General features: G+C 35.3%; 2 protein-coding genes across 27 annotated transcripts in view; one reads left to right on the top strand and one right to left on the bottom strand.

Annotated features, from left to right (window-relative positions):
- The window catches only part of ATF7IP (activating transcription factor 7 interacting protein), a 110,862-nt gene extending 95,318 nt beyond the window's left edge, over window positions 1–15,544 (top strand). For all 26 annotated transcript variants that reach the window (XM_025995186.2, XM_072765976.1, XM_072765978.1 and 23 more), the window contains 5 exons: window positions 1,659–1,737; window positions 3,841–3,996; window positions 5,911–6,093; window positions 7,872–7,984; window positions 10,943–15,544. In XM_025995186.2, coding sequence (XP_025850971.2) covers window positions 1,659–1,737; window positions 3,841–3,996; window positions 5,911–6,093; window positions 7,872–7,984; window positions 10,943–11,362 — 951 coding nt within the window. In that variant the 3' untranslated portion in view covers window positions 11,363–15,544. The remainder of the gene's footprint in view (window positions 1–1,658; window positions 1,738–3,840; window positions 3,997–5,910; window positions 6,094–7,871; window positions 7,985–10,942) is intronic.
- Window positions 15,545–16,256: 712 nt separating this feature from the next.
- The window catches only part of PLBD1 (phospholipase B domain containing 1), a 51,888-nt gene continuing 46,318 nt past the window's right edge, over window positions 16,257–21,826 (bottom strand). Inside the window, exons 9-11 of the mRNA XM_072765988.1 lie at window positions 19,383–19,568; window positions 18,660–18,766; window positions 16,257–16,544 (exon numbers count right to left, since the gene is read on the bottom strand). Of these exons, the coding sequence (XP_072622089.1) occupies window positions 16,362–16,544; window positions 18,660–18,766; window positions 19,383–19,568 (476 nt within the window). The 3' untranslated portion in view covers window positions 16,257–16,361. The remainder of the gene's footprint in view (window positions 16,545–18,659; window positions 18,767–19,382; window positions 19,569–21,826) is intronic.

Raw genomic sequence — 21,826 nt, 5'->3', positions numbered from 1 at the left:
CACAGGGTAATGGATTTCGATCAGTATTCCTTAATACAATGAAAATTAAATTAGTAATCAAACTTTTCAGACCTAGAGTTTCTGTTTTTGTTTTTCAGTTTCTACTACTGAGATTTCTTGCCTGTACATTCATTAATATAATACTTTCCTTTATATTTTTTAATATATTCTTAAAAGCTGCTTTGGAGTCTTTGCTGAATTCAACTTCTAGTTCTACTTGGAGTCATTTTCTCTTGACTGTCTTTTGTCTTTAGTTGGGTTCTATTTTATTGGGTTTTGCATATTTGTCTGGTAATTTTTGATAAATGTAAAGTTTAGTAAATTTTGAAAATTGGACCTTGTAAATATGTTGTAGCAGGTGGATTTTGTTACATTCCTTAAGGATTTGTTAAGAACTTCTAGTTTTGGATTTTAAGATTATTGTGTGTGTTAGTTAACAAATCATTTTCTATGAAGTCATTATTAGAGAAAGATTTATAGTTGTAAGATTTAGAATTAAATCATTATCTTTGGATTTGGCCTGAGTTTTTTAATGTCAAGGAATTATATTCTTAAATTTGTAAAGTCTGAATTTTGCAGTTAAAAACTTTAGTCATTTGGAGCTGATCTCAGTATAACATATTAATTATGATTAGCATTTTTTACACAGCACATGTCATGCCTGGTGTTAGGCTCTTTGTATGCATATTTGGATTATTGCTCATAACAGATCCTATATGCAGAGTTTGGAAATTGAGGATATTATCTTTTTTTTTTTTTTTAATTTTTTATTTTATTATTTATTTATGATAGTCATACAGAGAGAGAGAGAGAGAGGCAGAGACACAGGCAGAGGGAGAAGCAGGCTCCATGCACCGGGAGCCTGACGTGGGATTCGATCCCGGGTCTCCAGGATCGCGCCCTGGGCCAAAGGCAGGCGCCAAACCGCTGCGCCACCCAGGGATCCCGAGGATATTATCTTTTAATATAAATTCACATTGCTGATATGTGCTGGAACTAAAAGATGCCCTCAGTCTTTTTGACTCAGATTACTGGTTCCTTACATCTATATTGTACTACTTTCCTTCTTTGTTGCTGTATGTAGTTAAAATTATATTTCTAATTTTTAAAAATGAACATTTCTAATGATTTGGGACAATAAGTTGACTTAGGTCAAATTGGATGTCAGTTAACAGCATAGCACATCATATCTTATCATACCATACCTTCTTTTGGGGGAAAAACATAGATTTAGATTATTTTATATAACTATTTATATAAGTATTTTATACAACTTAATTCTAGCTTTGAAATTGCTTTTGGTGAATTAATATTAATGTAGTGTAGGATTGGTCAATGTTTTAGGTGCGGGAAAATGAATGGTGTTTATATACTTATCAGTTAAAAGACTAAATCACTTAATAACCCTATGCAATTGACAAATTAAAAAATTTCTATAATTGTAAAAAATATTCAAAATTACTTTCTCTATGACAGATGTATAGCTCATGAGTATTCGGGATCATTTGTCAGACAAATTCTGTGTTTTCAGGTAAAGCCATTTAGTGGTCCAGATTGATACAGGCTACTCATTATCCTTGTTGCCCCTAAGTATTATTTCATTCTTCTTTATGTCTGCCAGAGTTTCCTTTGCAAAATGCAGAAGTTTTGTTTTTCAGAGTGGAAAAGCCACAGGCAGTGATTCGGGCGGTGTCATTGATCTCACAATGGATGATGAAGAGAATGGAGCTTCACAAGGTACTCATAAGTAATAGTACTACTACAAAGGAATGCTTTGATAACATTTTTCCCGTTTAACCGAGCAGAGTAATCGGTGAAGACAGATCCCTACAGTATTATGCTTGATGTATTTGTATCTATTTTAGAATGAGAATTTTTTATATTAGAATTAAAAAATTGAAATCTAATTTTGAATGAATATGAACAAAGCATAGAGGAAAACAGCAGTTAGGAGACTATTTAACTTATGGAGCATCCCTCTTTTTAAATCTTTTATTTCACTTGATCTTTGTAATAGCCTTGTAATGCCCATTTTAGAGTTGATAATTGATTCAGAGAGTGCAAGTCAGAGTCAGTAAAGGAGCTGGGAATCAAACCCAGGTCTTTTGACTCTAAATTAAATGTTCTTTCTGTGTGTGTTCATGTGTCTGTGTGCACCCATGCCCTTTAATGTAGGTACTTTGAAGTGTGTATACATTTAATTTTGGTTATTTGAATTAATTTTCTTTATTTAAGATTATATAAACAAAAATGAAGGTGATGTTAAAAAGCCTGCACATCCAAAATGCTCAGTATTATTCTGAGTTAATTACAATATTTATAAATTAAATTGGATAGATGTTAACTAATATTCTCAATAATTCTTCTGCAGTGTTAATAGATAGTGTGAATAAAAAGTCCCATGGTTAAATATGCTGGGGAAATGCTGAATTCAATAAAAATTATATGGGTTCCCCCCCCCCCTTTAGTAGACTTCTCTGAACCTTTACTATGCTAATTAATAATGTAATTTCTCTAAGAATGATTCAAGATACATAAAATATTTCTCAAACTTGGCTACACAACTATTTACAGATATATGTGTGAAACTGTGGTGATAATTACATAATGTATGTGGAAAATTTAGTAAGATAAGTTACTAGGTTAATTATTACCTTAACATTAAATTTAAAAATAACCTATAGATTTAAAAACATATTTTAGAGAATAGGATCGTTAATTGGTTTTAGGGAAACAAGTAGCTATACAATTGATTATGTGACAGTAAACTCAAGTTTTTTGGTATAAATCTGATGTAAAATTGGAAGATTTATCCAATCATTTGTCCGAATTTAATTCATGCCAGTATATTATTATTAAACAGTTTAAAATCATCTGCATTGATTTTTCTTTCTTTTTTTTTTTTTATAGACAAGTCCAAATATAATGAATCCCTAGAAGATAAAAATAAATACAGGTTATTTTTGAGAGGACACAGGTAGGGCTGATTGTGAATAAAAAAAGTCAAGTAAGCAAAGTTATCAGTGCCCTTACCATTCCTTTTCTAGCATCCCTGCTTTGTGGGGCCTTTTCCCATGGCCCCACCTTTGAGTATACCTTAAATTTTCTATTCCAAAGTTCATTGTTTTCCATCAGCACCCAGTTAAAGCAGCTAACGCTTTAATTTTTTTACAGTGTAGTGAAGAATTCCTTAGAATTCAGAAATCAGTGGGGATCATTTTGGATAGAAGGGCTTTTGTTATAGTCTTTACATTATGCCATATAGTGGTTACCTTTTTTTAAGGGCTTCTTCTGAGATGTGAACATTTATTCCATAGGCTGTCCAACACCTTTTTTGAAATCAGACACTCTATTCTATTTTAAAGACTGGGTAGTGTAAATAAGCAACCACCTATATTATCAAACAAAAGAACCTAAACATTTGTAGAGTAATTAGAGTTCAAGATAACTCGTAAAAAACTCATCAATTTATAGATATTTGTTTAGATGGATGTCCTTGATATAGATACATACATGTATGAATATAGGAAATGAAATAATTCTGATTGATATGATATTGTATTGAGTTCAGAAATAGGATTCTTTCATAAAAAACAATGTAAAACTAGATATCTATAAATGTGAATTAGAATATGTATTAGAACTAATGGTGAATTGTTTAAGGCCATGATGTAATGTTTTAACCTGGCAAATGTGCACGATTAAAATAGAAATAAATTGTTCTCATAGTGGTAAATGTGATTGAGTGGCAAGCAAATGTAAAATTCACAAATAAAAGGAAAACCTGTATTTCTAATTTTTGTCTATCAATAATCACAATGTCTGTCTTTTAATTAATAGAACCTAAAAAGCTAAACCATACTCCTGTGTCAACCATGGGTTCTTCTCAACCTGTGTCTCGACCATTGCAACCTATCCAGCCAGCTCCACCTCTTCAGCCATCTGGGGTGCCAACAAGTGGACCATCTCAGACAACCATACATTTACTACCTACAGGTAACTTGCCGAATCATTGAATTGAAGCTTTTAGTTTTGCCTAAAATGAAATAGGACTATGGAAGTAAGTGGAAAAATTAGATTGAAAATTAAGGGATAATTCTTTTATTTTGGGACAATACAACTTTTTGAATGTAATATAGCTTAGATTTGCTGACCATCTTCAATAGCAGCACAGATACAGAGTGGTTATAAAGAAGAGAAATTATATAGGTCTCTGTCATGTGTCACTATAAGCAGCAGAAATGAATATGGTTTCTCTTAAGGGGATGAGTGGAATGATTCACTCTGATTATGACCACAAAGTAATAATTGACTGACGAAGAAATAAATCGTAAATGATTCTTAATGTGAACTAGTTTTAACTGGCCTAACCCTACCATTTGGAGATATGTACTGATATTTTGACTCACTGCCTCTCAAGAAGTTCTTAAATCCTACCTACATTTTCAAAATGTAGTATAGATCTCCTAAACTGTTGGGAAGCCAATCTAGACAATTTGTCTTTTCTTTTCCTTTTTTTTTTTTCTTTTTAAGATTGAATTTATGTATTTATTTGAGAGGGAAAGTGCACGCATGCACTAGCAGAGGGACAGATGGTGGGGTGTATGGTAGAGGGGAAGGGAGAGGGATAGAATCTCAATCTGACTCTGTGTTGGATGTGGAGCCCCACATGGGGCTCACTCACACAACCCCAGAACCGAGAGTCAGACAAAACTGACTGAGCCACCCAGGTGCCCCAAGACCATTTGTCTTTTTTATAAAATAGCCCATCATTAGAGATTTATCTGCAAAGTATATATGGATTTTTCTCATTAAGGAAAACGTTGAATTCACATGGAATTGTATCTAGTGAAATCAAAGTTTAAGTCACCAATTTAGATAATTTAGAAGGAAATATCATTAAGCAAACCATGTACAGTATAAATAAGAAAATGGGTAATAAAGAGATGAAGGAGGTGTAAGGATTCCTCCTTGTATACTTTTTTTCCCTTTCTAAAGGCTCACATTGAAAGTTTGGATATGTAAAGATTAAGTAAAGATGTTAGTAAGTAAGCCATTAGTAAAGAAACCTTTTTATTTATGTCATAGTCAGTATTTACCTCCAAATTTGTTTTATGATGAAATCTGTTTTTCCATGTGAAAGTAGATTTATTATTTTTTTATTTAATATGTGGTTACTTGTGAAATGTGATGATAATTCAGAGAGTTATTAACAAGAATGTGTTAACCCCTAAAATAATTATTGTAGTTCCATGCTGCCAGTGAACATTTAGGACTTTTTTTGAGAAATATATGTTAATATAATCATAATATATATGATGTTAACATCACTCAAGGCATGAATGTTCTCTAGAATATAGATTAGGAAGAATGCTGGAGTAGAGAAGGAAGAATTCTGTATTTTAATTAATGTTTTATTGTTTTGAATTAGGAGATGGTTTGGGTCACCTAAAGAAAATACCAGTTACATTAGCTAGCCAGTTTGTTGAACTGTGGGAATATAGTTATTCTTGGATTTGCCATTAGTAGAAGGCCTAGAAGACCCCAAATCCTTCTGTATTAAGAATAATTAAACATTGAGAAGTGAGGAGTGAAAATTTGCTGTTTTAAGTCACTCCCTTAAGATCATACTCTCAAGTCTTTATCTTCACAGGTTTAAGTCAAAACTAAAGAGTGGGAAGGGCATTGGACATGATTGAAGTGTTTTTTTTTTTTTTTTTGAAGTTTGGTTTGTAATAATAGTATTGTTAGTTTTGGTTAGCCATATCAGTCTTCTCTTTCAAGATTACAAAAGGAGACTGTTGTCTGTATTTCTCTCTTTATTGTAGTTAGATTTTGTGCAAAATTACTTACCATTAATAACTGTTTACTTAAAACTGCATTTCAATATGTTTTTCTGCTTTTTGTTAGCTCCAACCACCGTGAATGTAACACATCGTCCAGTAACTCAGGTGACCACAAGACTCCCTGTACCAAGAGCTCCTGCAAACCACCAAGTAGTTTATACAACTCTCCCAGCACCACCAGCTCAGGCTCCCCTACGAGGAACGGTTATGCAGGCTCCTGCTGTTCGGCAGGTCAATCCCCAAAATAGTAAGAGACTCTTTTCTTGTGTGTGGCCTCAAGTTACATGTAGTTCTTCAACATTTAGTGGGCTTATATTGACATTAGATTTAGCAAAAAATGCTTATAATATCTTTAAAACTATTATTAATTTTTTTCTTCCCTAAAGAGTTAACCAGAAAAATTGGACATGTGTAATATATGATTTCTTTTCCATGTATTGTCTTCAATTTAATTTTATTTATGGCCTGTATTCTCACAATGCTCTGTTTGATAGTGATCTGCACTCTTTAAGAGATACCTTGCCTAATTAAAGTACGAATGATCAATTGTGGCATAGCCCAAATGATGGCAATAATGGTTAAGCTGAGAAATAGAAGACAGGAAAATATTAAAGGAAATCTTTTGTTTCTACACACATACACGTGCATCACGTGCACACACACACACACACACAATTTTATGTATATATTATATTCAGTAGTAAAATATAGTTTGTATAAAAAGCATATGAAAGTTTAAAGACAACTAACAAAATGAACCACCTATGAAATCTTCACCATTCTAAAAAATAGAGCTTTATCAGTATCCTACAAACTTACTATAGTATGTCCACCCTTAATTGTTTCCCTCTCCCTTTTCATCAGAGGTAACCACCATCTTTACTTTCTGCTTTACTGTCTGATTTTGCCACCTAAGTAAATATCACTAAAAATATTCAGTTTTGCCAAATTTAATAGCAAAGGCAAATCTAGCTATTTAAAGAAACTGCCATTGTTAGGTGATGATTTCAAGAAGAAAATAAACTAAGCAGAGTTTCTGGTTCACAATCTGACTTAGTTTTTCTCAAGTTTATAAGAATGTTTTCTGGGAAATCAGTCAGTAAGGTCTCACCATAGTCAGGTACACACTATTGTATGGGCCAGGAACTGAATTTATGGCAGGAATATGGTCCAGGCAGTAGATGACTTTAAACTGTCTGCTTATGTTGCCCTAATATATGTCAAAATAGTTTTCTGTTCAGTGAAATGAGTATCGTTAGTTGTTCAGCACGGCATGGAGAGAAAGTGAGGAGCCTCATTAACACAAACCAAGGATAACTTATAGTCAAGATTTCTGTTCTAGTTGAAAGGATGAGACAGCAGAGATATTTTTGAGGACGACTTCAGTTTGTCTACCTTTAGAGTTATACTGCTCTGTTCTGGTCTGTTTGCCTTCTACATATGGTATACCACTGTGTTCTGTTGTAGGATTTTTGCTTAGAGTTCTTTTGATAGGGATTCCATTTATTTCTCTCCAGGGCTGGATCTCCTGTTTCTTGTATCTCATATTTTCCTCTTTATTGATTTTCTGTCTCATAGTTGGTGGCACACATCCTCCAAGGGCTTCTTGGAAAGGGTTCATGGAAATAAGATTTTTTTTTTATTGCTTGCATTTTGGTTGCATGCATACAGGAAAATTTCTTTTTTCTCAGGCTCAATTATTTGGTTGAGTGTAGTCTTCCAGGTTAGAAATGGTTTTCCTTCCGAATTTTAAAAACATCACTTTGTTGGCTTCAAGTGTTTAATCGGTGTTCTACCAAATTTACAATAGAAATCTAGGGGATTTTGTTTGTGTTTTTTTAAGAGGGGGAAAGAGATGGGGGAGGGGCAGAGGAAGAGAGGGACACTTAAGCATCGAGATGTAGGGCTTGATCTCTCAACCCTGAGACCATGACATGAGCCGAAATCAAGAGTCAGATGCTTAACTGACTGAACCACCCAGGTGTCCCTAGAATTCTAGTTTTATGCCTTAACTTTCTTTTGTAGGTGTCACAGTTCGAGTGCCTCAAACAACTACATATGTTGTAAATAATGGACTAGCCCTGGGATCAACAGGACCTCAGCTCACAGTGCATCACCGACCACCACAAGTGCATACTGTAAGTATTGTTTGGATTTCCAAAATTCTCAGCTGTAGGGCTGTCAAATATTATTATAGTTAGCATTTATCCTTCAAGCTGGTTGTATCAAGAGGAAAAGACACGTCTTCTGTTTTTCTGACAGAAGTTTATTCAGGAGAATATATCTTAACTGTTATAAACATCCTTGATGACCATCATCCCTAAGAACATGTTTGTGGGTGGTATACAGTGTTCAAGAAGAGTCCACAGCTGGGGCATGTAAAGTGAAATAGACCATTTTTAATTTGTGGTTACATTAAAAAGATGTGTTTTTTGAGTATTAAAAAGAGTATTTTAAGAAGTATTTTTTCATGTTCTAGCTTTACTCTTTTCCTCAAAGCCTTATATAGCAGTTCTAATTGGTGCATTGCCATCACTTTATTTTTTTTTAATAATTCACTGGCATTGGGAATTCATTTGTTAAGAGATAACAGAGAAGATCAAAGATTTCCCCTTAGATTTAGGCTCCAAAACAATGTCCCAGTATTCTGTGACATGATTTTAACAGTGTTTGGTATGCTATACCATGTATATGGAAATACTGGCTTTTTGAGAAGGGAGGAATTGAAATTTCATATCACTTTTCATCAAGCAAAATGTCCCCCTTTTAAAGTATGCATGATAATTGCTAGCATTTCTTGAGCACTTATTGTGTGCCAGGCGCTGTTAATACTTGGTCCTCACTCAGGAATCCTTTAGGACTCTTGCTTTCCTTTTTTATTCTTTATTATAGATATAGCAGCTGATGCACAGAGAGGTTGAGTAACCAGCCCAAGATCATATCTCATAAAAACCCATACATTCCACCTTTCTAGTCTATCCTCTTAACAGCTGTTATTTTTATTACTCCACTACAATGAAAAAAATTAATGTTACTGGAGCATTAATTGTATACCAGGCACTCTATCAAGTACATGTGTTATTTAATTTAATTCTTACAACCCTATGAGGATTATTCTCCTTTTGATAGAAAAAAGATACTGTGTCACGGAGACGTTAAGTGGTTACTCAGGTTACTCACTGTCATTACCCAAGCTAATATCAAAGCCATTTTAACTTAGGTGGTCTGATCCCAGCATCCTTAGTGTTTTTATTGTTTCAAAACTGACCCTGTTAGAATATGTGGTGAATGTGCCATTACTGTTGTTTGCAGCTACAGATAATTTCTTTCATTCCCTATTCTTTAAAAAAATATAGAGTAAAAATCTCTAATACCATAGTTTTACAAATTTGATGACCTATCGAGCTTTATTTTAAAAACCAGAGCCCATGTGTATTGTCTTAGAAGAAACTATGTATCTCAGGAGGAACATTTTAAAAATTTTAATTGATTTAAAACATGTTTTTAATAAGAATTTCAAAATCTATAAAAAATAGAAAGTATGCAATCATGATTCCCACTTACCTATCACTAACCTTCCAGTACTTAATCAGTATATGGCTAATCTTTTTCATATCTAATGCCACCCACTTATTCTGACAACCCATGTATACATAAGGTTATTTTATTTTATTTTTTTAAAGATTTTATTTATTTATTCATGAGACACACACACACACACACACACACACACAGAGAGAGAGAGAGGCAGAGATATAGGCAGAGGGAGAAGCAGGCTCCATGCAGGGAGCCCGACATGGGACTCGATCCCGGGACTCCAGGATCATGCCCTGAGCCGAAGGCAGGCGCTACACTGCTGAGCCACCCAGGGATCCCCTACATAGGGTTATTTTAAAGGAGATCCCTATTATTTTATTTGTAAAATCTGAATAAAAGCCTCCATTGCAATGGCAAAAATGAAAAAACAAAAGTTTTTCCAGATACATATTTATGATTTTTTCTATACACATTACTGCTACTAAGTTTTGACAAGGCATGGAGATTAAAATGATATCATGAGACCTTTACAGAGTTCATTTTTTAGTGTATGTAAATTATCCTTTTTAGGAAATGCATATTTAAAACATAGTTTTTGTTAAATGAATTTTAGTTAAGGAAATCTTATTTATTTAATGACTTTCAGTCTGAAGTCAGTGAGCAAATGGTATCTTTCACTTGGAAAAAAAAACGTCAGTCATATCCCTTTTTCCTGGCTCACACGTGAATTTTTTTTTTTAATTATCACTATAATCATTATTAAAACCTAGATATAATAATAGTCCAGTGTTAGAAACAAGTCAGTTTTAATTCATACACTTATTCATGCTTTTTCATCATATGGCCTTAACCTACCTTTCCAAATTTCTTATTCATATGTCCTATGTCTAAGTAATTGTAAATGCTTGATTTTGCCCATAAATCCCCTTACTTTCTTATACCCATGCCCTTATTCATGCTTCACCTATTGACAGAAAGGTACACACTATTTCTCTATTTCTAAATCTCACCTTTCATAGTCTAAATGCCACAATTTTTGTGCAGACTGACCAAGAACATAATATACATTCAGTATTAAGTGTGCTTATTTATGATATGCTTCTGTCCTTAGGTGGGAAAAATGGCTTAAAAATGAAAGTAGAGTTGAATACTCAAATTAAATACATATAGGAGACTGCCACACATGATATTTAAAAATGTTACATTATTCTAAAATGAGAATCTGTGGCATAAATAATTAATTAATTATTAGAAATAGATGATTATTTTAGTTTCTATCAAAATTATGTTCCATCAGCAAAGGCTTTTATTTCCTGAGGAAAGCTCAATATTTTGGAAGTCCAAAGTCTATAGGAATAACTTCAGCACTGTTATTTATGGCACGATTGATCACAAATCAAATAGGACTAGCCAAATGTGGTATAGTATTTGGTATTTCTTGGTATTCTTGATGTAAAATGATCTCTCTCTAAATGATCTCTTAGATGTTTTAGTTCTAGCATTCAGAAATAATCTTCTCTGTGATCATTATTAAATCAACATGACTCTTGTTTTGTTAGGAGCCCCCACGCCCTGTGCACCCAGCCCCCTTACCAGAAGCCCCACAGCCACAGCGTCTGCCCCCAGAAGCTGCCAGCACATCTCTGCCTCAGAAGCCACACTTGAAGTTAGCACGAGTTCAGAGTCAAAATGGCATTGTACTATCATGGAGTGTCCTGGAGGTAGATCGAAGCTGTGCCACTGTTGACAGCTACCATCTCTATGCTTACCATGAGGAACCCAGTGCCACTGTGCCCTCACAGTGGAAAAAGATTGGAGAAGTAAAGGCACTTCCCTTGCCCATGGCATGCACTCTCACCCAGTTTGTATCTGGCAGCAAATACTACTTTGCAGTACGAGCCAAGGATATTTATGGACGTTTTGGACCTTTCTGTGATCCTCAGTCAACAGATGTGATCTCTTCTTCCCAGAGCAGTTAAACCTTGGAGCCTTTATCTCTTCCTCTTTCCAAGTTCCACTTTTTGGTCTTGTTTTAATCTTGTGCATGATATTCATTGTAAAATCCACATTGTGCAAGATTTCTTCGACAGATGTGTATATACACTACATTTGTTTATAATCAGAAGTAAAATAAACAGCCCATAAAGCAAGAGTCTTTTCCTGGACAATTGAAACTTCAAGGTTTTGAAATGTAAATGTGCACCTTGCTTTAGTTTTAAGGCTGGGGAATATGTGTGGGTGTTTATGTATGTTTTTCCCTATTTATATGTTTACTGCAGTGGAATCTCCCATTTCCATTCTCAAATTTACCTCTCTTCAAGGTATAAAGTAAGTAGATCAAGGGATCCGAGGTATGGTATGTAACTGGCATGATTCTGCTTCTAAGGGATCTGTAGGTTCATAGTTAAATGATTTAAGCTGAGTCTAAACAAAACCCAAAGAAAGAAATAAAAAGCAAAATCGTTAAATAGTTGAAAATAGGTTAATTTGAACACAGGAAAGGATCTATTAATCTTTTTTGTTTTTTTTTTTCATTGTTAATTAGGTGAAAAAGATTTGCATTGGCCCCTCTTTACTAATCTGGCTCTTACATTTATTTTGTGCCTTAAAGATTAACTGCAAAAATAAACGTGACCATTTGTCCATTGTTTGATCTTCTCTTTCAGCCTTTCGCCCTTCATTCCTCCTTCTTCTCCACTAAATATAGAATGTTCCCCTCAAGTCAATTTTAAACCAAGGCTTTTAGATATATTCTTATCGATGGCATCACTACATTGAACTCCCAAAAATTTGACATACTCTTCTCTAAGAACGTAAGTGCTTTTGTCTGTGGTCACTGTTTAAATTAACTGTGTAAAATGGACCAAGAGAAGAAAGACCATATTGTCTAAGAAAATTGTCCTTCAAACATATTTTAAGACTTACGTTGCATATTGTGTTAGAGATTATGAAAGCAGTGCTAGTTCTTTTATTACCCAAAGCATAGTATCCTGTCATAGGTAGTAAATAATAAAATTCAGAAAATATAGTAAGCTAAAATATCAAGGGGGACAGCTTTATTTCCTTATTAATCTCATATCATTTTTTCTGTTTTAACCTTTTAACTTTGTTTTGATGGTGCCAAGTTTTGTCTGATTTACCCTCTGTCAGCTTTGGACAGAATTTAAAGTATATCCTTTGGGGTTATCTTATGTAACATTAGATACAACTTTCTCTGCATCTCTGGTCCTCTTCAGAGTTGATCAAATTCCATTTCAGTCATGGAGTATGAGTGCCAGCTTTACTGGTATCAGATAGGTATTCAAGTGTAGGTAGTTTAGGGCAGGAGACATGGGGTGAGTTTGGGGACGAAGAGTATGGTTGGGACTAGTTTGAAAGAAATTCATGGAGTTTGTGAAACAATTTTTCAAGTCATCTTCCCTTACCATATTTGAATCCGTATCTCCACTTTCTCAAAGTGAATTCATTTTTAATTTTTCTTAGAATTATAGGAGGGAGCTATCCCTTCTATTAATGCTGCTTTGTTTGCAACTTTGATAGCTTGTAATGGGAAGCATTCTAGTTGTAAAGAAACTCTCATTAGAGACTTCACTGGCCAGTGTACTGCCACATTAGGTGTGAAGTTTGATGCAGAAGAAAGCCTACAGATTGCCAAAATGTAAGTGCTCTAAAACCTTCCTTTCACTTTCAGAAAATGAGACAATGAGAAGTAAAGTTTTCACGAATCAAATTTGCCAACCAGCTATGTAGATGTTACTCATTCTAGGACTAATGATGATAAAAGAAGTTGTAGATGTCATGCCAATGAAAATTGTAAAAGGGAGAAAATTGATGATCTTCTAGATGTGTATGAACACCTATCTGTATCTGCATGTGTGTATGTTTTTACCTGCAGTGGTTGCATTGTTGATTATGTGTTCAAGATCATTCCTGTCTACAGAATGGAAAACCCATGTTCAAAATTGTTCTTTATTGGCCGGTTTTATGGTCCTGTGATGACAATTTGCTTACCTAGCCTAGAAAAGCTTCTCTTGGTGAATATTTTTATTTATATTCACTAATCTTTTTTTTTTTAAAGCTTTCATAGCATTATATAATCAGGTAAAGAAAGCCCAGTAGAATGAAAATATTATTTTAGCCTGTATTGTATGTCTTCTGTCAAAGAAAAATATAATAAATTCTCAAATAGTAACCCTAAAAATACATTTACTACAGCAAAATTAAACTTTTTATTCCAGATGGTGGAAGGAAGGTACAAAGAGAGACTGTAATTATTTGAGGAAAGCGTATATTATGAGATACTTTCCTCAAATTAGCATGCCAAGGGATTTATAGGCAACAGCTGTATTGAATTTACTGAAAAGTGCTAGGCTAGAACTATAGGCTTTTATTTTGGGCAGGTTTTAATGTTGATAAGCTCTGACTTTCGGTTTGTATTGTTTCTTTTGGGAGAGAGAATGGAGGACTCAACTAGAAATAGCTACTGATTACAGACTATATTGTAGCAGTTCACACTCCATGGTACTTTTTCACAAAGTATTACAAATAAGTTTGATTATCCCATTTTGGGAATGCAAGTTTGCCACAGTTTTAGCCTGACAGTACTTGTGTAAGTATTGCCTTATTGGAAATCCTGACAACTTCTCATATTTTGACCTGAAATATAGGATGTTCATATGGCATTTGAAGGTAATGGTGATGTTTGTTACTCTCTGTTTTGCACTTTGTCAGTAATTTTCACCCTGTTTTAAGTGTGAGTAAGCCTCTTTTTAAAATTATGTTCTTGCCAGTAAATTTATAAATTACAAAGACAACATCTGTTGTTAACTTTATGAGGTAATTACATCCCTATTTCTCTAGACTCACTTTGAAATATGCAGAATATTGTGTGTACTGTTTAATACAATAGATGCTCATGAGAGAAGGGAAGAGTACAGCTTTCTTCCCTGAGAAGTGAATATTTATTGGGATGCCATTTGCCTCATAGAGAGTGTTCCCCACTCGTCCCACCCCCATTGCTAGATAAAAGATTTAATTGGGAAACATGACCTAAAGGAAGGAGCTTAGAATTTTTGGTACATCTGTCTGCAAAATTCCTTACGCAGGCTGCACTGTACAGTTCTCTCACTGTATTGAGCAAGTGTTAACTTAGTTTTTGTCGTTTGCTCTTTTGCTTACATTTTCCAAATTATTTATGCAGCAAGGTGAATGTTAATATTGCATGATAGGCATTTATCTTGTTCCAAGAATTTTCCAGTACTGTACAAGATTAACAAAATAATACCTGTGGTATCCTCTTCTCTCTCTTTGATACACTGTGATTTTAGCACATTGGAGTACTGAAAAGACCTTCCAAGTGTTCTCCCCAGCTTTCCTCCTTGGGCTATTTCAGTGTAGTATGATTTGTTATTTTAATTTCGTCATTGACTAGACATTGGCCTGTTTTATAAAATTTCCAGAAAAGCCATGCCCCAGTATTGTACTATTGGAAATAATTATCTAAGAACAATGTAGGATTCTGCATTCCTTACTCTTTACTGAGTGATGACCCTCTCCCACTTCTTAAAATTTTTGGACAAACAAAAAGAATGAGGTGTTTTTGTTAGTGTGACAGACTTAGATCTAATTCCTAAAACGCATTCCCCTTGGACCATCCAATGGGGAGGAACACATGTTTTGTCTTCTCTTCTTCAAATAGTTTTATCATGCTACATAAGTTTATTTTTATTTGTAGAATCAGCTAAGTACCCATCATTTATATTTAAATGCTAGGGGTTTTTGTTTTCTTTTTTTAGTTTTGTTTGTAAATAAGGTAACTGGGCAATCAAACACCTTTTGGGGATCCTGGCTTTATTATTTTCTCAGCCATTTCAAAATTAAATATAAAAATAAATCCTTTGTAGTAAACTTGCATCCTGATTTTTCTTTATTGCAGTTGAAAATGTAAATAATAAGACAATGTAAGACCTTCCTAATGTCTAATATAAACTGGGCTATATCAAGTTGCCCAATTTTTATTAGGTTTTTGAAGGTTTTTGTGTTTTTTTTTTTTTCTTTTTTAAATGTACAGTAGAGTGGTGTCTGTATAAGTGTTAACTGTAGTGGGATTTTGTCCAGCAAGCCTGAAATTTATACTTTGAAATAAACTACTGGGTTTTTAACATTCTGAGTATTTGGATTCATTCTAGTTATTCTCAGCTCTTGTGTTGCTTTTGGAACGTCTCTCACCTTGTTAAGAATCACCCATCATACTGTATAATATGGTTTATTTAACCATATTAAGTAGTTAATATGGCTAACGAGCCCTCAAACCACATACAGTTCTCTAGCTTTGGAAGAGAAGCTGTTAGGTAGAGGTGCTCCCAGATTAGATATGCTGCCTTTAACTAATGGGAAACCTAAGGTTTTATTGTGCCGAGTCTGCACCACAAAAAGATTTGGTGCTTGTTAATGACCAGAAGAATCACTAACTGTATTTCTGTTAGAAGTTCCTTTGAAAAAGAAGCTCCGGCATTCCCCAGGGCTTTGTCATTACACATATTCAGCCAAAGGAAGGAGAAAAAGCGTTGGAAGAGTACAAGTTCTTAGGGGCCAGGCCTGGAAGTGACACTAATCTCAGAGTCCTTTGGCAAGAACCCTATCATGGCACAACCATCTAGGAAAACCTGGGAGATGTGGGCTATATGGCCAGGCATGAAAGGAGAATGTGGATCTGGAAGAGCAGTTTCTGCCATACTCTCTTGTACACACCCTTGTATTCTAAAGCCAGGTATTGTTTTTTGTCTTCTAGAATGTATCTTCCAGAGAGTGTCACCCTATGTAGTGAATGTTTGTTGTAAAAAACTATAAAATCAGAAAATGAAAGTGACAGACTGAATTTAATATATTTTATTAAGATTAATTCTGAATGGAAAAACATAGCTAAAATAGCGCCTTTGGAATCTTCTCTGCAACCTTCTATTCCCTCAACTCCCTCCTTCATTTTCTGTCGCGTTTCAAAATTGGTTTCATGGTCATAAAATCAAAGTTGTAGATCTCTGGCATGCCCTTGTGGAGAGTTTTGTTGAAACGGTTCCAGTGAAAAACAGGAAGTCCACCTTGTGTGGTGGGACCACTAATGGCATAGGCTGTGTACTCCAATGCGAGGTAGATATCTGCCACCTGGGAAGAGAGAGGAGAGGGACGTTTTAGAAAGCCATTTGGAAAAAACTAAATTCCTGTTTTTCCTTCTGGGTTTGTTTTTTGGTTTTTTTTTTTTTTTTTTGGTCCTGCTCTTTTTCCAAAGTCACAGTATTAGTCCTCTTTTAAAATAAAATCTTTCAAGCTTCCACAACATGCTCTTCCATAGCCATTTAGCATTCACATGTGAATTGAATAGAAGTGCATTAATGTAGCCAAAAGGGTGAGGTCTGGAGTCAGAATGCTCACATGCAGAATTCTAGCTTCAAAACTTGTTTAAAAAATAACCCCTCTGACTCCATGTTCTCATTTCTAAAAGGGCTTTAATAACCCTACTTCATAGAAGAGTTGTCATGAGGATTAATGAGAGCAAATACTTGGAGCAGCATCTAGAATATATTCTTCAGTAAAAGTTGTTATTATCAAGGTAGTAACAGAATTTTAAAGTAGAAGGAACTCAGTATCCAAAAACGAGGTCCATGGTTCTCCAAAGCACCTAAATACTGGAGAGCAGCAGATCTTAGCCTTAGACGAACAAAGAAAGTGTCTCATGACTTCTGATTTTCCACATATTCAAAATGGCTCAAGGAAAATGAAAATAAATTAAGTATATCCTTCAACAGAGACTCTTCTGATGAAAAATTGGCAGACTCCTCTCTCCAGAAGAAAGTAAAATGGCAGGGGGAAGGTTTGCTTGGGTTCTCTCAGGCAAGACAGCAGAGGTAATTCTCTGTGTATTTGGGAATGGCTATAACACTTCTTGCATACTTCACTGAATGTTTGCAAATCCTATTAAAAAGAAACACGCAGGATCCCTGGGTGGCGCAGCGGTTTGGCGCCTGCCTTTGGCCCAGGGCGCGATCCTGGAGACCGGGATCGAATCCCACGTCAGGCTCCCGGTGCACGGAGCCTGCTTCTCCCTCTGCCTATGTCTCTGCCTCTCTCTCTCTCTCTCTCTCTCTGTATGACTACATAAATAAATAATAAAAAAAAAATTAAAAAAAAATAAAAAGAAACACGCACTCATTGGGGTTTCATGTGTACCAAGCTGTCTACATCCACTATTTTTTTTTTTTAATACAGCATATTGGGTGGGAGTCTGTAAAGCTAGCACTTTGTTCTCTTCCTATAGCTAAAAAGTAACTTGAGTAGGGACTAGATTACTTTAAAGCATCTTCTGTTTAGGCATTAGGCTGATAGAAAAAATGATGGGTAGGAGGACCAGCATTCTTAACAGTTAATTCCACTTCTAACATTTCTTCTAGAATTTAGACTGGAAGTGCAAACAGAAAGACATGCCCAACCAGGAATGCAAAAAGAACATGGTAGAATGATTCTTTTACACCAACCACGTGGCTTATAACCTTGGACACCCCAAATCAGTAGTGTGCAGGAAAGTTTTTAACGACCAGCTCTCTGAGGAAAAAGACCTTGACTTGAAGTGCTTGCTGATTTCCATTGTGTAAATACTCAGTCCCCCATGGCTGATTTCAGGCTGTCATTGATGTCAACTGATTTTAACAGTTGGTTCTCACAAGCCCTTATGAGCTGACTTCAGCCCACCACTGCAAATAAATAATACCTATTTATTACCTGTATTATGAGATACATTACAGCACTTAATTCTTATATGGTGAAAACCCTTTAGTGCTTGTCCAATAAACTTGTTCTTTCAGCTAAATTCAATTCCTGTTTAATGGGAAATCAAACCGCTCCCAATAATAGGTTCTTAATTGATAACTTAAGACAACATTATCATCATCATCATCATGGTGTACATTTACAAATAAGTACTCTAAACATCGATATTAAATGTTTATTCTTCATAACAATCCTATAAGGCAAGTACTGTTATGTCCATCTTACAGATAAGGAAACAAACATCACAAGATTATGGAATTTACTATTAAGTGGCAGAGCAGGGCGTTGAAGTTAGGCAGTGGGACCTACCACCAGAATCTACAAAAGCTGGTTCCTGAATTGAATTTATGGTCAGAGACAATATTGTACTTTATGCCACGAAAAGCTCTCAGCTTTGCCTCTGAATGGGTCTACGTGCAGGTGAAAATTAAATTCAAAAGCCAATTTGCATGTTACCTTCGTGTCATAGCAACCTCCAGGACTTGGGTTAAGTGAGTTCAGGTCTTCACGGCAGCAGATGGTATTACAGGGATCGCCCTTAGTGTAAGGATCCTTCTTATAATCTAGGAAGAAACAGTAATGGGGAAGAGGGTGAGTATGGGCTGTTCTGAGATATACCTGCCCACAGTAAGCTTTTTGGACCTCTTGGAGTCTAGATAATCAGAGAGTCCACCCCAGCAGCCTCACTGACCCAGCCGCTCTCAAGAACTTCGCACACTGAGGAGTTGGATGAAGAAAGATAATAAAGGATAAATGTGCATCACTGTTTTTCAACAGATAAGTACAAATTTGATACTGTTCATAATTTATGAAGTATTTAGGAATAATTTTTGTTTTATTAGCTGCTTTTGTCCTTGGAAGAAATCCTGTGTTAGGGTTGAGGAGGAGTGGTAAAAAGAAAGTACTCTGGGTTATTATTTCTTCTGTGTTTTACATTTTTTTTTCCAGTTAAACCTGTAGAATCTTCCCTGTCATTTTATAAAAGAAGACAAAATTCTATCTGTTGAGTATAAAATATTTCTAGTATTGATTGAATACTAAATATTTAATTCAGTAACTTCGTATAATTCCTTCTAGTACAGAGATGGATTCTTCACTTGGGGAAACTTACATAGATTCTTTATCCATGGGGAAGAAAAGGAGTTTTGAAGAATGATTCTTGAGAAATGTGCTACGTACTGTTGTATCGCATGATATATTTCATGGATGCCATATCAATCACTTTCCCTTGGTCACGCCGGAAGATTTTGGCTCGTGAAGCCATATCATAGGAATACTCCAAACCCAGCTTCTGAACTAGCATTGGATAGCCACTCCAGCTGTAGATTTTTTCATGGAAAGGAATGTTGTAGGAGGGCCAATATCCTGATATGGGATGGGAAGGAAGGGTGACATTGACAGGGAGATGGAAAAGAGAGACGGAATGAAAGAAATGTTATTCATGATAGTTTCTTTTGAAAATTGGCACAATGTGATTGCAAAATGATATTATTGAAGGAAATAAAGCTTTGAACACTGGCCTGACTGAGAGGGGCACTTGACAGGATGAGCACTGGGTGTTATTCTGTATGTTGGCAAATTGAACACCAATAAAAAATAAGTTTATTATTAAAAAAAAATTCTAGAAACAGAAAAAAATAAACACTGGCCTGCAAACTGATCCTTTTAAATTTACAGAATCAGTATATCTCTAGATTATTCCATTGGGGAAAGAAGAGCATCAGACTTCTTTGGTTTTCACCCAAAATTCTTAAAACAATCTATTAAGCAGAAAATAACCTTATTATCTGTACAGCAAAATGAAGCATAACACAGAGTAGTCTGTGGAGCTGGTTTAAGTGAACTTAGTTATTGAAATGCCAAAAGATAGTTTCACAATGTGGCCCTAACAGGGAATGGACCAGGTGCTAATCATGGGATAGCAGAAGAACACAATACCTAACGTTCAGAAAACCTGAATTCTGGGCTCAGGGCTGAATCATCAAGCCTTAGGCAGTTAGCCTCATTTTATTATCTTGTTTTGACAGGAGAGGGAAGGAAGAATCCATAATTTGAAGAGATTGGAGATGATCTTTAAGGTTCCAGCAGGCTTTAACTTTTTTTTTTTTTTTTTTTTTTTAGGCTTTAACTTCTTTGTAAGCATTCCGTAAGGCTTAGCTTCATCCCAAGCTTCATTGTGTGCCAGGGTCATAGAGCCCATTCATCACTAAGCATCAAATGTGTGACACAGCTCTAGTATGATCAATATTTCAAGAACATCCCAGATTACAGTGGCCTGGGCTATTGTCTATAGGACAGTTAGTCATCACAGGGGCTCCTCAACCATTCTGGGGTTGATTTCCCAACTCCATATTGTCTTGGCCTTTGTCTGCCTCTCTCCTTTTTTACTGTTTTATAGGATCTCCTACTCAGGGGTGAAGATACAGAGATTTAAAGCCATAAGAGGGCAGCCCCAGTGGCGCAGCGGCTTAGCGCCGCCTGCAGCCTAGGGCGTGATCCTGGAGACCCTGGATCGAGTCCCACATCGGGCTCTCTGCATGGAGCCTGCTTCTCCCTCTGCCTGTGTCTCTGCCTCTCTCTCTCTCTGTCTCTCATGAATAAATAAATAAAATCTTTAAAAAAAAATAAAACCATAAGATACTCGATCTTGCTGATTCTGAGACACATACCAGCATCAGGAAGAACTGAGAGAAGGATCACATTAAACTGACAGGCTAAAATAATGTTTATTACTATAGTTTATTTAGGTTATATATAGGCTTAGGGGTCAGACTACCTGGATCTGAAGCCTGGTTCTGCCATCATTAGGTACGTGACCTTAGACAAATCATTCAACTTGTCTATGCTTCAGTTTCTTCATCTATAAAATGTGAACGATGAAAGTACTTACCTTATAAGGATTATGATGCGCATGAAATGAGTTCAAACAGATGGAATGCTTATAATAGTGTCTGATACTGGGTAAAGATTAGATGGATAGTAACTAATATATTTCTCTTTATGTGAACAAATGAATAATCCAAATGGCTGCTTTACACTTCACCTTTTCATCAAGCTTTATGATTTACAAAGATATTTAAAATAGAGTATCTTGTATACTCTCAGAACAACCTAATGATGCATAAGCATTACCATCCCTCTTTATAAAGAAAGAGATGGAGGTTCAGAGATGTCCAATGCCTCCCTTCTGACCACAGCCTTCCAGCAATATACCAGAGTTGCTTCCAAATTCTAGGAGGTTTATGGAACTTTTTGTCTTTTATTATGACTGCTAGATAATATCACTTAAGTATTTTGGCAAATCACGTTTCTTTCCTTTCTTTCCTAAAATGGTAATGATGCTACTTATCTGGAAGAATGCTAATGAAGATCAACCAACAGAACATAAGTAAAAGGCCCAAAAGAGTGCCTGGCATATAGTTAGACAATGAATTTAACTCTTTTCTTCCCACCTCTGGCAAAATGACTACAGACAGATCAACATTAGATTTTTTGTTTTGTTTTGTTTTGTTTTGTTTTGTTTTGTTTTGTTTTGTTTGGTCTCAGGGTAGATTTCTCCATGGGACCTAGGAACAAGATTGCAAAGAACCTGAATCTGCCCTTTTTTTTTTAAAAAAGATTTT

The sequence above is a fragment of the Vulpes vulpes genome, chromosome 8, assembly GCF_048418805.1.
Source record: "Vulpes vulpes isolate BD-2025 chromosome 8, VulVul3, whole genome shotgun sequence".
In the NCBI taxonomy this organism is placed as follows: domain Eukaryota; kingdom Metazoa; phylum Chordata; class Mammalia; order Carnivora; family Canidae; genus Vulpes; species Vulpes vulpes.
The sequence above is the reverse complement of the archived record's forward strand: the minus strand, read 5'-3'. Positions and strand labels throughout refer to the sequence as shown.